This window comes from Chlorocebus sabaeus, chromosome X (assembly GCF_047675955.1).
Source record: "Chlorocebus sabaeus isolate Y175 chromosome X, mChlSab1.0.hap1, whole genome shotgun sequence".
Lineage (NCBI taxonomy): Eukaryota > Metazoa > Chordata > Mammalia > Primates > Cercopithecidae > Chlorocebus > Chlorocebus sabaeus.
Genome location: NC_132933.1, coordinates 5110786 through 5127813, shown reverse-complemented (window position 1 = coordinate 5127813; position 17028 = coordinate 5110786). Strand labels below are relative to the sequence as shown.

At 47.5% G+C, this 17028-nt stretch overlaps 1 protein-coding gene across 5 annotated transcripts in view; it reads left to right on the top strand.

The window, feature by feature from the left end:
• The window catches only part of MTMR1 (myotubularin related protein 1), an 80264-nt gene extending 64146 nt beyond the window's left edge, over positions 1–16118 (top strand). For all 5 annotated transcript variants that reach the window (XM_073013363.1, XM_073013359.1, XM_073013361.1 and 2 more), the window contains 3 exons: positions 1794–1907; positions 6715–6891; positions 13741–16118. In XM_073013363.1, the coding sequence (XP_072869464.1) occupies positions 1794–1907; positions 6715–6891; positions 13741–13905 (456 nt within the window). In that variant the 3' untranslated portion in view covers positions 13906–16118. The remainder of the gene's footprint in view (positions 1–1793; positions 1908–6714; positions 6892–13740) is intronic.
• The last annotated feature ends 910 nt before the right edge of the window (positions 16119–17028 follow it).

Here is a 17028-nt window from a genome sequence, read left to right as displayed (position 1 = left end):
AACCAGTAGATATTGTTAGCATTTTAGCCAGAGACATCACATCGTTGATTTAGTTCATCTAAGAACAAGGATGCCAGTGAGAACCAGCAGAGTTAGTTTCCAGAGGTTTCTGAAGCAGTAATATTCTGATGGGATTCCTTAGAAGAGTTGTGTGTTTCTATGAGAGCAATCCTTAAGATGGAGAGAGAAGCAAATCTTAATCCACGGTATCTGAGTGTAATTCCTTAATTAAGCTAATGTAATAGCCTGGTGAAGAAAACAGTTTCAGGTGGAGTTTGGACAGTCCTGGATTGACCATTGTTCTAACAGAAAAGCCTGTTGCTAGTCTAGTAAAGTAGTAAAGCTAAACTAAAAAATAAACTTGTCTACCAGTGATCCTGATATGATCACTCTGGAGACGTGAAGATTTGTAATGATAGTGTGCACACAGCACTCTGATTGAAGAATAGGTTTTTAAGTAAACTGACTTAAATACCAGTATGCTGGGTAGTACTGTTTGGCTTTGCTTCATTTAGTAGGTGATGAATATTTTACTGTGTTTTTACATTAGTTCTGGCACATGGTAAGCCCTCAGTACATGCCTGCTGTTATGGTGATTATTATCGCTTCCAGATCATCTCATGGCCACAACACGCCAGCTACTGACTAGAACCTGCTGGCAATGGTAATAGTCTTCATTGGAATTCTGCAAAACTCCATCAAGAATTACCTAAAACAATCAAGATGATCTGTAGTTTTGCTTCCTCACTCTGCCAATATGGTGAATTACAGTAATTGATTTGCTTTGTAACATAGATTTTCATATGTTAAGCCAGTCTTACGTTCCTAAAGTAAACCCCACTTGGTCATGTTGTATTACCTTGTTAAAATATGTTGCCAGGTTCAGCTTGGTCATTTACACTGGTAAGAAGTCAGGGGTGCTGTAATCCCAGCACTTTGGGAGGCTGAGGCGGGTGGATCATGAGGTCAGGAGTTTGAGACCAGCTGGACCAACATGGTGAAACCCCGTCTCTACTAAAAATACAAAAATTAGCTGGGCGTGGAGGCGTGTGCCTATAATCCCAGCTACTCAGGAGGCTGAGGCAGGAGAATCACTTGAACCCGGGAGGCAGAGTTTGCAGTGAGCCAAGATGGCACCATTGCACTCCAGCCTGGGGGACACAGTGAGACTCTGTCTCAAAAAAAAAAAAAAAGAGAATTCAGGGCTGTATGGTCATGGAGTTGTCTTTGCAGGAAGGTTCTTAACTAGGAGTTGTTTATTTAATAGATGCAGAGCTATTCGGATTTTCTATTTCTTCTTGAGTCACTTTGGGTACATGTTATGACTGGATCTACTGCTCCCCCTACCCCCAGCCTGGGATGTGGCTGCAGCGGGGAAGCTGGCATAATAGCAGGGCTCCCCTCATTTGTTTCCCTTCTCTCAGGGTCACAGTCCAGTACTGCCTGTTGCCAATGTCTGAAAACAGTCATTTCTTACATTGTATCCAGCTTGCTAGATGTTTCTGGCAGAAGGGTGAGTCTGGGCTCTCTTCTACCGCCATGGTGAGAAGTGGAAGCTACATAAGCTTTTCTGGGCATTGAGTACGACAAATTGAGTTGCTTCTGGTTGTTTCTCAGCCAGATCTATAAGTTTGGACTTAAAACTGTAGGTAGTTGAACTTTACTTGGGCTCAGTCTTCCTTTAAATCTTTGACTATATTCCAAGTTATAGTTTCACTGTCTTTCATACAAAAGTAATATTACTTTTAGAAATTGGACTCTATGACTAAACCTTGTTTTTCTCTTCATTTAAGTTTCCTTCAGCATTCGAGTTTAATGAGCTATTCTTGATTACAATTTTGGATCACCTTTATAGCTGTCTTTTTGGGACCTTTTTGTGCAACTGTGAACAGCAGCGATTCAAAGACGTGAGTATACTGTGTCCTTGTCTGTTGCTTTCCGTGTGGCTCAGGCACCTCTTCTAGGAAGTGCCACTGTAGGAGGGCTGAGGGGAGGGAGGACTGTGCTCTGGTGCTATTGCTGACTGTAAATGCACTCCCAGGGTTCTGGCCAGCCCCACCGCATGTATCTAACACAAGCCCCTTCCTTTCTAGGCATGGGGGGCTGGGACCCAGCGAGCCCATGGCTCTTTCAGGAGTAGATGAGTGCTAGACCCTGGACCTCCTGACTCCAAGTTCATGTAGTCTCCACTGCACCAACTCCAAAGCTGTGGGATTCTGCTTTTCGTCCTCTGTGGTGTTGGCCAGATTGTACTTGAAGGCCTTGGAAATGGAGTCTGCCGATTAGCCAAAAAGCCCACTTTAGGTAGCAAGCTAACACTTTTTTACATCAAAGTAGTAAAGAAGCAGTTACCAAACTTCTCAGAGTTACGTCTCGCCTCTTTCTTCTTTCCTCAGTGTGGGATAGAAGAAAGACGTGGTCAAAAGTGAGAAGACATTGGAAAAAGGCAACTTAAGGAGTATGGTCCTGTTAATAGACAAGGACTACTGCCTGTGAGCTGAGTATGTTAGGACAATATAGAATTCAGGAGAAAACAGTCTGTCAGTAACACCCACCTCCCCCTCTCTCAGCAGCGTCCCCACAGTTGACAGCACCTTCATTCTGTGACCCCACCTTGTCCTGCCTCTTCCCTGCCTCCTTGGCCTCCCCTGCTCAGTCTCCTCTGACTGGCTGCCATTTTAACCAGTCTCTAAAGTTGGAGTCACCTGGGCCCAGTCCCAGGTCCTCTTCTCCCCTCAACTCTTGTTCTGTCTTTCTAGGTGACTTTGTCTTGCCTCAGGGACCTAAATGCCTTTTCCTGCTCCTCCCCTGCTCAGTACACAGCACCACTGGCCATCCAGATGCCAAGGCCAAATACACAGGAGTCAGCTTCCACTCCTTCCTCACCCTCACTCTGGCTACCACACCCAGTCCCTTGGTGAATGCTGCTGACCTTGTCCTAAAGTATATATATTTTATTTGAGATGGCGTTTTGCTCTTGTTGCCTGGGATGGAGTATAGTAGTGCGATCTCGGCTCACTGCAAGCTCTGCCTCCTAGGTTCAAGCGATTCTCCTACCGCAGCCTTCCGAGTAGCTGGGATTACAGGCACCCACCACCACACCTGGCTAATTTTTTGTATGTTTAGTAGAGACAGGGTTTCGCCATGTTGGGCAGGCTGGTCTTGAACTCCTGACCTCAGGTGATCCACCTGTCTCAGCCTCCCAAAGTGCTAGGATTACAGGCCCAAAGTATATTCTTAATCTGCCACTTCTTAACTGCCTTACAGCTATAAGCCTAGCTCAAGCCCCTACTGTCTCATGCCCCTACTGTCTCACATCTGGACTAAGGCAGAAACCCAGGAATGGGCTTCCCTGATTCTCTTTCTGACCTTCAGTAGTCCATTCTAAACATAGCAACCAGCGGGAGCATTCAGTAACTGAAATCTGATCATGTGCCTCTCCCCTGCTTCCCACTGCAGTTAGAGTAAAATCCACACTGCTGCAGGCCCAGCGTGATGGGGACTTGTTAACCTCCTAATAAAAACAAAAACATTTTTAAAAGAGTGATTTTATGTTATGTGAATTATATCTCAAAGCCATTTAAAACAAATAAAACCAGAAACAGAAGAATGAAGTTCATATACAGACTTTTAACCATGGTTTTATCTTTTTTTTTTTTTTTTTTTTTTTTTTTTGAGAGGAGGAGTGCAAAATTCATTCTTAAATGAGCTCTCTTGATACATAATTTACATACCGTAAAATTCACCCATCTAAAATGTACAATTTCATGGTTCTAGCATATTCACATATTTTGCTGCCATTACCAATATCTAATTTCATGAAATTTCTTTATTTTTATTTCTATTTTTTGTAGTGATGGGAGTCTTGCTATGTTGCCCAGGCTGGTCTCAAACTCTTGGCCTCAAGTGATGCTCCTGCCTTGGCCTCCCAAAGTGCTGGGATTATAGGTGTAAGCCACTGTGCCTGGCCTAATTTTATAAAATTTCTGTCACCCCCAAAAGAAATGGCATACTCAGTAGCAATTACTTCCCATTTTCCCCACCCTTATCCCCTAGCAACCATCAATCTGCTTTCTGTCTCTATGGATTTGCCTATTCTGGACATTTCATAGAAATGGAATTATACAACAGGTGAACGTCTATGACTGTCTTCCTTCGCTTAGCATAACGTTTTCAAGGTTCATCTATGTACCAATACATCCTTGTTATGGCTGAGCAATATTCCATTATATGGATAGACTGCATTTTGTTTATCCATTCACTGGTTGATAGAAATTTGGGTTGTTTCCACATTTTGGCTTTTAGGAATAATGCTACTATAACCATTCATGTACAAGTTTTTATGTGGACATATGCCTTCATTCATTTATACCTGCGAGTGGAATTGCCGGGTCATATGGCAACTTCATTTAACCTATTGAGAAACTACCAGATTGTTTTCCAAAGCAGTTGCACACACGAGCAATGTCTGAGGCTTCCAATTTCTCCACATTTCACCAACACTTACTATTTTCCTTTTTAAAAAATTATAGCCATCCTAGTGAGTGGGAAGTGGTATGTTGTGGTTTTAGATTTGCATTTCCCCAACGACTAATCATGTTGAGCATATTTCCATGTGCTTATTGGCCATTTGCATATCTTCTGTGGAGAGTGTGTATTCAGATCCTTAGTTCATTTTAAAATTGTGTTGTTTGTCCTTTTTATTATGGAGTTGTAAGAGTTCCTTATACATTCTTTGTATATTCAAGTCCCTTATAAGATACATGATTTGCAAAAATTTTATCCCACTCTATGGGTTTTGTTTTTTTTTTTTTTACTTTCTTCATGGGTGTTCTTTGAAGCACAAAACGTTTTCATTTTGATAAAGTGCAATTTCTTTTTTCTCTTGCTGCTTACACTTTTGGTATCATATCTAAGAAACCATTGCTTAACCCAAAGTCATGAAGATTTGCTCCTATGTTTTCTTCTAAGAACTTTATACTTTTAGCTCTTACATTGAGGTCTGTGATCCGTTTTGAGGTAACATTTGTATACGGTGTGAATTAAGGATCCAACTTCATTCTTTTGTGTGTTGGCTTTCTAGCTGTCCCAGCACCATTTGTTGGAAAGATTTTCTTTCCCTCATTCAATTTTCTTGCCACCCTTGTTGAAGATCAGTTGACCGTAAATGTCAGAGAGTTCATTTCTGTGCTTTCTGTTCTGTTCCATTGATCTGCATGTCTGTCCTTACGCCAGCACCACTGGCATTGATTACTGTAGCTTTGTGATAAGTTTTGAAAATGGGAAGTATGAGCCTTCCTACTTTGTTCTTTTTCAGGATTATTTTAGCTCTTCCAGATCCTTTGAATTATTGTTGGTGTTTCTCTTATAAATAAATGTATAAAAATTGAAATGGTCCTAATTGAATGTTCCTGTATTTAGATAGCTCATGGGAAGTCAGCAGCAGAATGGGAGAAAATGCTGTTGGCCTTGCCATTTTCTCATTTGACTTTGTCGTTGTGCTTGATCCATTGTTTAATATTTACCTGCCTCACCATGCCTGCACATTTGGGTGTTTTTGTTCAGATGAGCAATGCAAGTAGGTGCAGTGTTTCTGAATAGTGTACTACAAAATTAGGGGAAGAAGAGATAACTTAGTGATATATTTACTTGTCTTTATAAAGCTTCTCCAGCCTGCCACCACAGCACATTTTCCTCCAGATAGCTCTGATTTTCCAGCACAAGGAATCTTAACTGTAAATTCTATTCTCATTTCTCAATATTAAGAGTCACAGCCGGGCGTGGTGGCTTGCACCTATAATCCCAGCACTCTGGGAGGCCGAGGTGGGAGGATCACTTGAGGTCAGGAGTTCAAAACCAGCCTGGGCTACACGGTGAAACCCCATCTCCACCAAAAAATACAAAAATTAGCTGGGCGTGGTGGTGTGTGCCTGTAGTCCCCAGCTACTCGGGAGGCTGAGGCAGGAAAATTGCTTGAACCTGGGAGGCCAACATTGCAGTGAGCCGAGATTGTGCCACTGCACTCCAGCCTGGGTGACAGAATGAGACTCCATCTCAAAAAAAAAGGAGTCACAAAAGCTCTATTTTCTTTTAGAGGCAGGGTCTTGCTCTATTGCTTAGGCTGGAGTACAGCAGCACAGTCATAGCTCACTACAGCCTCAAACTCCTGGCCTCAAGCAATTCTGCCACCTCAGCCTCTTGAGGAGCTGGGACTATACTTGGCTAATCTTTAAATTTACTTATTTATTTATTGTGGAGACAAAGTCTCACTGTGTTGCCCAGGCTAGTCTCAAACTCCTGCCTCAAGCAGTCCTCGCAATGTGGCCTCCCAAAGTGCTGGCCTTATAGGCTTGAGCTACTGTGCCCAGCCCACAAAAGCAAACCTTCCACCAGAATTGAAAATTGCATTTGTTGTTGGTGGACCCTGTCATCCTGTGGTTGTTAGAAAGTTCTCACTCTGCCTTTCCATAGCCACAGTTGTCGGATGCTACCTAACTTCAGCAATATGTTTTTCCAGGACAGCAAGCAGTGTGTTTTCATTCATCCCGCCATCAGGCCATGAGTGGGAAGAAGGTAGGGCTGGGACCTAGTAAATGTTCATGAAGTTTTCAGCGTTTGAATTCACTTCATTATTCAAGTCCTTTTCTTGGTGTAATACTAATTCTTGATGATATGAAGAAAAGTTTATTTCCAATGTTCTTTTTTGTTTTTCAGGATGTATATACAAAGACGATATCTTTATGGTCGTATATCAATAGCCAGCTAGATGAGTTTTCTAATCCCTTCTTTGTGAATTATGAAAACCATGTGTTATATCCCGTTGCTAGTCTGAGTCATTTGGAATTGTGGGTAAACTATTATGTACGATGGAATCCACGGAAGAGACCTCAGGTATCTTTTTGTTTTTCTTTTCATGAATGAGAGGGTATGCCTTTTTTTCCAAGTAAAGATGGCGGTATGAAAATGTGTTAATGGTAGATATTCACATACCATACTAACTGTCTTCTGCCCTTGCCTGTCAGGGTTCAATCCTTTGCATTCATGTTCCAGGAGGTTCTGCCCGTACACCAACTCTGATGCTGTTTGCTGGGTTAAAGTTAAAAACCTTAGCACTTCTGTCTCATACTGATGAGGTACATAAAATGCCATGTGTTCCAGTGCTTGACCCTTTGTCTTATAAACTACTTTACTGCAGGTCTGGAGGGTGAGGTGGCAGCCCTTCTCCCTGTTTCCACAGAGACGTGGTAGAAAGACGTGGAAAATGCATCAGGTTACAGTACATAGACCCTGTTAGTCCAGCAGTAGGAGGGCAGGTTGCTGAGTCACAGAACAGGTGCTCCTTTGAAGAAGGGGGAGAGTTTGCCCCTCCCTGCCACACTTTTTCACTATAATATTTTCTGAGATTGAACAAAATTAGAGAATGGTGCACTACAGGGGCCAGTCCGCCAAGCCTGTGTCCTGTCTTTGTGTTCAGTGGCTGAGCTCTGGCTGCGGGTTCCTGAAGGGCTCCCCACATCCTCCACTGTGTTGTGGTTTGGATTCCGTCCTGCCCTGCACTCCCAATCTCCACCTGGGTGGCCAGGGCGTGATTGGTTCTGGGTGGTGAAGAAGACGGGTAGAGGCAGCCCATACCTCCATGGACAGGTAACTGTCTGCTGAGACTTTTCTTTTTCTTACTCATTTATTTATTTATTTATTCATTTATTTAGTTAGTTAGTTAGTTTTTGAGACGGAGTCTTGCTCTGTCACCCAGGCTGGAGTGCAGTGGCATGAGCTTGGCTCACTGCAACCCCTGCCTCCCAGGCTCAAGTGATTCTCCTGCCCCGGCCTCCCAAGTAGCTGGGATTACAGGTGCACAGCACCATGCCTGGCAAATTTTTGTATTTTTAGTAGAGACAGGGTTTTGTCATGTTGGCCAGGCTAGTCTCAAACTCCTGACCTCAGGTGGTCCGCCCGCCTCGGCCTCCCAAAGTGCTGGGATTATGGGCGTGCACCACTGGGCCAGACCTGAAATTTTTCTTTTGAGTTGAATACTCTCAGAGTTTAACTGCAGTCCATCAGGAGCGTGTACACAGGGCATTGTTAAACAGCATTGCTCTGTCAGCCAACGATACAGAAATCTGTCTTTCCTCTCCATCCTCCTGCTCCCCCATCCCTCTCACCTAGGGTATTCCTGATCTCCATATCATCTCCATGCTCCACTAGCCATGGGGCAGTCTGAACTGCTCATGTTCCTTTTCAGCTGCCTGGCCCTGGAACCTCAGGGATACGTCACTATAGTACCCCAGCCTGCCAGCTGGAAAGCTCCCTCACTGGTAGCCTTAGCTCCATGATCCATCTGCTGGGTGTGCCCCGCTGCCCCAGGCTGCTGCTTGGCCACTCCTTACTGGATCCTTTGCCCTTTACCACAGACCAGGCTGGTCATCACTTGCCTCCTCTTTCCCAGATGGCTTTCTGTTTTGTTCCACACAGCTTCTGCTGCAAATGCTTTTCTCCTCTGGACCCTCTGAGTTGGCCCTGCCACCCTTACGACCTCAGGAGTGTTTTCCAGAACACTGTGATCGGTGCTCACTCAGCCCAGTACTTGTACGCTGGGCCTGGGGAGGTGGGAAGGAGTCCTGGCTGTGGGGGAGCTCCTGCATCCCAGGGTTGCCCTTAGCCACATTTCCCCTGTACATGCCCTCCCCCTGCTTGAAGCAGATGCCCCATGTGAATGAGCCACCCTGTGTGTCTTCACATATATGAAAACAACTAGTGTTTGATCACCTCTTTCAGCTCTTCCCAGTCTTCCTTGGATAGGAGAGACTTGCATCTGTGTCCCCCTCCCACTAGCCAGGGAGCTGCTGGGACTCATGCTGCCCTGGAGCCTTTCCTGTTGAGCGCCCTCTTCTCTGTTCACCTAGTGCTCTGGTGGCCCTATGTTTGTTGCCCAAACTAGCCTACTTTGAGAAAGAGAGCGGAGGTGCTGGTAATAATCGGTCTGCAGAATTCCCCAAGGTATTCAGTACTGCACTGGCGTATTTGCCTGCCTGCTGTGGCACCTACAGACCACAGGCTTTGAAACCACAGGGCCCTCAGGATCTAACATGGTGTTTGGCAACTAACAGAGACTCGACAAATGTGACTGACTGAATGCATGAGTGAATGAAGAGGCGCGCCCCTCAGCTGCAGGCCAGTTCCTCCCGCACATCTGCTCTCTCCAGCCCCTTGAACCTGCGTTTATTCCTGCTACCTCTGGTGGCTCTTGCCCCTCAGCCTACAGAGGACTCACACCTGCCCACCCTAAACATGTCCTGTCCCCACTGGCCTCTCCCTCAGGTCTCCCCTCCACACCCAGTCCTCTGGGATATTGGAACAGCCTTCTACCTACTCTCCCTGCCGCAGTCTGCCTTGAGTCCACGTTCCACCTTCCTGCGGAGAGGCCTTTTGCTCCTGCTTGACAGCCCAGACATCACCTTCTGTGGCTGCCCAATGGCTCCAGCTCCCCACGTCCTCCGCCACTTGGCTACCATCTGAGCTTCTGGCATCATCTTAGCTTCCTTCTTCCTCTTTAAAAAAAAAAAATTACATTTCTGGCTGGGCACAGTGACTCACGCCTGTAATCCTAGCACTTTGGGAGGCCGAGGTCAGAAGTTTGAGACCAGCCTGACCAGCATGGTGAAATCCTGTCTCTACTAAAAATACAAAAATTAGCCAGGCGTGGTAGCGCACGCCTGTAATCCCAGCTACTCAGGAAGCTGAGGCAGGAGAGTCGCTTGAACCCGGGAGGCGGAGGTTGCAGTGAGCTGAGATGAGATCGCGCCACTGCACTCCAGCCTAGGCGACAGAGTGAGACTCCGTCTCAAAAAAAAAAAAATTATATTTATCTCTCCCTTTAGACTTCCTGCTCTGCAAGACTAGTCCCCGCTTATTATTAATTGATCTTTTAAGGTATTAATCTAATAACTGCTTGTCATTAGATTGAATCCTTCCTCAAATGAGAATTGAGTTTGAAGGCGAGCTGTCTTTGAAATGGCCCATGTGCCCAGAAACTATCAGTGAGCATGAGAGGTTGCTGGTCCCATTAGCATCTTCTGTCCTGGCTTTCAGCCCAAGACGTCTAAGTGCAGGGTGACCTGCTGCCCTGTCACTGGAGTCCGGGTCCAGCACTGCTCTCCTTTCTGACCTCAGGTGCATTATTTAAGATGCTAAACACAGGGGCCCATCAAGCACTTCTTGCCAGTCAGTGGTCAACTTGGGAACCAAAGCCTACATCCCCCTTCCAGCACCTTCCTCTTCACTGGTGTGTATTTCTGCTTAGGCATTTTGCTGAGTTTTTCCGTCCTGGGTGGCTTCTATTTCATCTGTTTTAGCAACAGGGAAGACGGGCTACAGAGTGTCAGAAGTCACTATGTTATTTAAACCACACAGGGTTACCAGGTAATATTCTTGGTGACTCAAAGGACCAGGTGGTTGGTGGAATGTCATTAACATTAGCAGAAAATCCAGCAGAACTATGCCTGATCTGAAGTGCCTTTGGCTAAACGGAACCTCTCGATTACTGCAGGAGGCCCCCGTGCCCCCGCCATGCTCCCCCTTGTGCAGCAGGTTGCAGAGGTGAAGAAATGCTGAGCAGCAGAGAGGGTTAGAGTAGGGTCCCACAGGGGCACACCCAGGCTCAGATTCTTGCCCCCCACGTGAGGCAGGGAACAGATCTTTCCTAAAACCTACAAACTGCGTGACAGATCTGTTCCCAGATGTGGCCAGATTCTCACACACGGAAGCGAAGTCACCTGCAATGATGATGATGGAAACCACAGCAAAAGCGCCTGTAAGCTGCAGTCCTCTTGTGTGCCAGTGGGCTGTGTACACACATGACCCCAGTTAACACTCCCAGCAATTCCACGATGCAGAGAATGAGGGAAGGGTCAGACAAGCAGTGACTTGGTTGAGATCTTGCTGCCCAGTGCATGTAGTTGTGGAAGGATGCCCCCGACGGGGTCAGATCCCGTCTCTGCAGTGACTCACCGCCTGATCTGCAGCAGGGTCCTGAGCCTTGCTGGGACCTCACAGGGGATTGTTGATCAGGAAGTGAATCCATTCCAAGTGCACTGTGCTCGGAGGGTAATAGGTGGGTGGTCCTGCTTTTTGCATTCTCCCTCCACTGTGCTACACAGAAGAGAGAACCAAGAAAGAGTCCATGCGCCACAGCTTGTTATCCTATATGCAATAGGCATGTGTCGGACACCTCCTAGGTGTGGACAACAGTGTGTTGGGGAATGAGCTGGGCCTTGGTGATGATGGACGCTGGGGAGGTAGGTTGGAGTTTGGACTTCATTCCAGGGCTTGCGGGAACCATCCCAGGGTTTGCATGACAAAGCCAAGTGTATGTTCTAGAAAGCTCACTCTGGCGGCACCGAGGTGGATGGGAATGGGGGTTGGGGAGTGCAGTGAAGACAGGCAGAGATCAGTGGCTGGTGTGGGTGTCCAGTGACAGGGCCTGAGGAGCCTGGTGGGGCAGAGAGGAGGGGGAGGGGAGGGGAGGGGAGGGAGTACGGGGGTAAACAACAGGGGAGATGCAAGCCTGTTGGGCCTCTTTTCTCTGAGAAGGCAGTGGCTCAATTGGCTGCCGAGAAAGGGGTTCTCTGGGCATCCATCAGAGGATGGCTGGGTGTGGAAGGCCCATGGGCATCCTGTTTCCTTTGGGACTGTCTTGCCTTATGTCTTGTGATGCTAGCACCCATGGGGCAAACATGACTGGCCCTTAGATGGGAATTTTCTCTAACGCAATCCTCTGTTTAAGCCTCCGAGTTTTCTATTCCTTCAGGCATGCCCTTGATTTGTTGCAAATGAACATGTGAGTAGGCTGGTGCGGTGGCTTATGCCTGTAATCCCAGCACTTTGGGAAGCCAAGGTGGGCAGATCACTTGACGTCAGGAGTTCGAGACTAGCCTGGCCAACATAGTGAAACCCCATCTCTATTAAAAATATAAAAATTAGACACAGTGGTGGCGGGCACCTGTAATCCAAGCTGCTCAGGAGGCTGAGGCAGGAGAATCACTTGAATTTGGGAGGTGGAGGTTGCAGTGAGCTGAGATCGTGCCTCCAGCCTAGGAGAGAGAGTGAGACTGCACTCCGCCTCAAAGAAAAAAAGAAAAAAAAGAAAAAGAAATATGTGAGAAAAGATGCAAACAGCTGGTGAAGAAGTGATAGCAGTGCGTTGGAGCAGTGCTGGGCCTCTGCCCTGGGTGTGTGTCGGTGGTGTATTTCCCTGCGTGTCTTGCTTCTTGCTGAGGCCACATGCCTGTAGATGGATAATGGGAGCTTGATTGCAAGGCCTTCCCTTATCTGATCAGAATTAAATGATCCTACAGACAGGAAAATATACCAGATGGGTCCTAAGGGTAAGAGAGGAGCTGGTGCCACCTCCCAGAGGCCTCTGGGATCTGCCTTTGCCATCACACTCCACTCCTGTCCCCTCTTTTCTTCCTGTGACCTGCCCAAGGGGGCCATTTGTTCTCAGCCCATTGGGTGCTGGTTACTGAGCACCCTATTATTAGAGGGACCTGGCTGCTGTCTTGCAGTCTTGCTTTCATCCTCCTTCCATCTCCCCCCTCTCTCCAGGAGGGCTGATCACCGTTGGCACACACGGTGGTACAGCTCAGTCTTTGAGGGAGCGGGGACAGGACCTGGTGAAAGGTGAGCCAGAGGGCCAGGCTGGAACCAGACTGCAGAGGGCCTTGAGGCCCCCTCAGGGCAGGGGGAAGAAACCCCTGGAAGGTGTTATGTGGCCAGTCACAGGGCCTGGCTGAGGCTTAGGAGCCAGCCCTGTGGCTGCTGTTTACACACGGGATCAGAGACCAGGGAAGGCTGGAGAGCTCCCCAGACACCACCCTGTTTCTCCCTCAGCCCCAGTCTGAGGCTCTGGTCAGCCTTGCCCCCAGCCAAAGAGCTCCAGGCGAGAAAAGCTGGGTCTTGGATGTCTCGCACCCTAGTAGCTGCTGGGGACAGCTTAGGCGAGTGGGTTGGGTGCTATGACTATAAAATAGCAGGACTGGATGTCCCATATGCCCCAGGAAAACCTTTCTTGTTTATATTCACCCCTGTCCCGCAGTTGATGGGTTTAAAAGAGAAAAGCTAATTAGGGTGAGGCATTGCGGTGATGCTGAGCAAGGAGCAAGGGCCTGGTCCCTTGGGGAGGCTCCCCACCCGCTACCGGCACTGCCCGCTCCAGGGGCCTTCTGGCAGATCCTGCTCCGGTTGATGAAAACATAGCTTCAAGTTGTAGAAAGTGCTGATTTAACAGAAGGATTTTCAGTCAGCAGAGCTATTTATAAAAATGCAAAAATACAGAGATAATGGAGATGCTGGAAAGGGGTCTGCGTGTAAACATTTCTGACGCAGTCTTTAGGACGCTGCTTGCGCCGAGTCTGCACACGGTGCCCTTGGTTGATCCGTGGTGCGCAGTGTCCCCACACCTGCTTGTCTTCTGAGAAACTGTGGGAGCCTCCCCATGGTGCCTTTTCATCCCGGCTCAGCAGCTCAGCCTCTGGAGCTGCAGGACAGCCTCAGTGGCAGCCAAAGCTCATGGAATGGGGTCCCATTGTCCACCTGACGCGAGATGAGTCAACGCCTCAGGAGACTTTGGCCACTCCAGGAGTCTGGGTGGTGAAAAACTCCTGAAGCCAACAGCATCTCCATGTGGAAATGCTGTGGTAGGAGGATGGCCTGATAATGCAGCTTTGTCTCTGTTCCCTCCAGATGCCCATTCACCAGAATCTCAAGGAGCTGCTGGCCGTCAGGGCGGAGCTGCAGAAGCGTGTGGAGGGCCTACAGCGGGAGGTGGCCACACGTGCTGTCTCATCCTCATCTGAGCGGGGCTCCTCGCCCTCCCACTCCGCCACCTCCGTCCACACCTCGGTCTGACGAGCGAGGCCAGCCTGCTGCCCCACTGTCTGCCAGCGGCTCAGGAAAGGGGCCTGGCCATCACTGTTATGGCTGTAGCTTGTGATCTTGTCTTTTAGGATTAGGCCCAGGGACCATTTGTGTGGCTAGGTGACAGCTCCCACTGTTGGCAAGTGCTTTTTGTTTTGTGAACAGCCCGTTACCCTCCTGTCAGCGGTTTCACAGGGGAGCTGTCTGTCACATCCACCCTGTGAAGCAACTTCTAGCGTCCAGGCAGCTTGGGAGAAACTAAGTGAATGGATTGCAGTACTGAGGTTCAAGAAAGCTGTGCGCCATTTCTTTCCAAGTTAAATCGTTCAGTAACAACAAACACCATTCACTTCAAGACGCATTGCCAGCCCCATGGCTTCCCTCAGCTCTTGGCCACAACTTGAAAACTGTTTTGAATGAAGTACTTGGGGAGAAGACAGACCACTGCCCTCTGTTCCACAGTTCTCTTCATGCACGGGGTCCTCCTGTAACAATTACTGTTGTGTACATATAAGGTATTTTTAGAGAAGAGAAACAGGCCTTTATTTTCCTATGTCCTTTTTTACGTTTAGAATAGTCACCTGAGGAGAGATCAGCTCAACTGTACTGTGGGAGAAATTATTTTCCAACAAACCTCATGCTCATTTTTCTGTGGTGCATTTGAAATGGGATTTGAACATGGTCATTTCAAGGACAACGTGTTCTGTCCTCACCTCACTCTGGTACTCACCTCTTGGGGCGGCTCAGCCCATTCATGGGGACAGCACCAAGCGGCCATGCTCAGTCTTCCAGCCCCGCTGAGGGTAAACCGAAGCCTCTGGCAGCTGTGCACAGGTGCTGGCCTCTCGCTCCTTCAAGGAGCACTGCCTGTCACTCGCTCCTGGGCTGTCTGGCCATGCTTCCCCCCACCACTTTACCGCTGCCAGCTGCCAGGATCGAAGCAAGTCTGCTCTTACGTTATTTGCCTGTATGAAATCATTTCTCATTTTATCACAATTCCTTCAACTCAGCTTACTCACATGGCTGCCTGTTAATATTTGAAAGCAGCCACTGTGCTGTGGCTTTGGTTTGGAAAAGCATAGCACGCACTTCCCTTGGTTTTCCCTTCCCAGAGCCGACCGCAGCTGGTCAGCCCTCTTCCCGCTCCTGAACCTTTACTGACTGACTTTGAGCTCTGTGACTCCATCAGTCCTCGCAGGAATTAATTTACCACCAATTGATTCAATCCACTTGCGCGCCATAGCTCTGAGCTCCTCTGTGTGACATGCCACAGATGATTATTGCACACCTGGGTCCTGCCCCAGCAGGCCATGCCCCTCCCTCATGCTGTGCCCGTTGCTGCAACTTCCCCCCACCCCACCATGGGCTGCAGGAATTCAGCCTTTAGAGGCAGAGGTGGCTGCAGCGGCTCCTAAGGTCAAACCCCAGCGTGACTGCATAACAATGTTAGCTGGCTGTTTTCAAATTACTGGATTCCAGACAAAGTCCTACAAATTGGCCTTATTTTTGAAAATATGTTAAGGGTTTTTTAATAGAGAATGGATTTTTTTTTTAAAAAAACTGGGAACCTCCTGATTCTTACTGAAAATTATCCTTCTATAAGATAGCAGAGAGATTTATTCAAGGTAATTTGATAACCTAAAATCAATTCTCCATTTTTGTCACATGTGGGATTTGTTGCTAAATCATATTCGACATTAGCTTTTATGTTCCTAACATATCTGAACCTTATTTATGAATGGATAAACTGGATTATAGATATACTGATTTTTTTTTTAATGGGGACATTTCCCATTTTCTTCCCAGACGTATGCAATCCCCTGGCTGACTGGGACTATTAAACATAGTGTGGACTGGATGATGCCTTCGGCAGACCAGAGAGGCCAAGCTGTGGGGAGCTGGTGTCTGGAGTGGGCCCTGTGCGCCTCACCCGGCGGAGGCTGGGGGCTCCGCCAGCAGCACCCCACAGACTCCTATTCCATGTTAAAGAAGCACAACGGGTCATTTCCCTTTGTATGTTCCTAGTGCAGAACTGTTTCGAAAACAACTTGAAGCATAGTTTTGTTATCTAAGCAATTTTTGTTTTAAGTGTACTAGAATGCGAAACCTTTACGGTTCAGGTTTTTAAAAACTGGTACAGTATTGTATTTGTCTCATCTGTTGCACTGTATTTCAATCTGTAATTAAAATGATCTTATGTTTGCTTCCTGGTCTTTTTTAAGTATCTCAGATTTTTCCTTTGAGGAAAATCAGTAATAAAATCACATGGATTGAATGTTGACTGTGTGTCAAGCACAGTTAATATATGTGAAGTACCTTTATGTGATTTAATTCATTCACTAAATCATAAATGTATCATGGGGCTTGCGTATTTTGGCTGAAACAGGAAATACTGTGAAGTCAGAAATGCCCTCAGCTCTAACCTTGAGAAAATGTGGACGACTCGGGGAAAGGTCTGGAGACACCTGAGAGTCAGCGCAATGAGTCAGTCCTTCGCGCGCAAGCGCAGTGCTCTCTAAGGCCCAAACTGCCCCCACCCCAGAGGAGTGTTCACCTTTTCAGGGCTAAAAAGGCCTGGATGAATTTGCAGCACCCTCGGTGTCCTGTGTGTGTCAGTCTTCTTGTGAAGGGTATGGGGTCCCTGTCCTCCTCCACACACGTCACTACTGAGTGAGCCAGAGCGCCCGGTATTTATTAGGCACAGAGGATGCCCAGGGGGCTGCTTGCCAGTCAGCCTTCCCCAGCAGTGAGATCAGAGCAGCAAGCAAGGCCGGGAGGGCCACTGCACCAGGCCCCCGCTAGCCACGCAGAGCTCTGCACAGGAGACGTACCTGGTGGTCTCAGGTTTGAGAGGACCTGGTGCTATTTCACTAGAAGCAAAGGTTGGCAAAACAAAATGAAACAACCGGCCTCCATGTTAAAGCCCAGGGTCCACTGCATCTTGTTTTCATGGTGAAATGCCCTGAAATGTCTTCTCAATTTGAAGCCAAGATGCCAGCTGATGAGAAGGACAGACTTTATCCCAAACAGGCCACTCTCCATGAGGTTGCAACAAGTGACGAAGTGCAGGGTCCCTTTCTCACTCAGCTTTCTGGTTGAAACAACTGCGCGTAA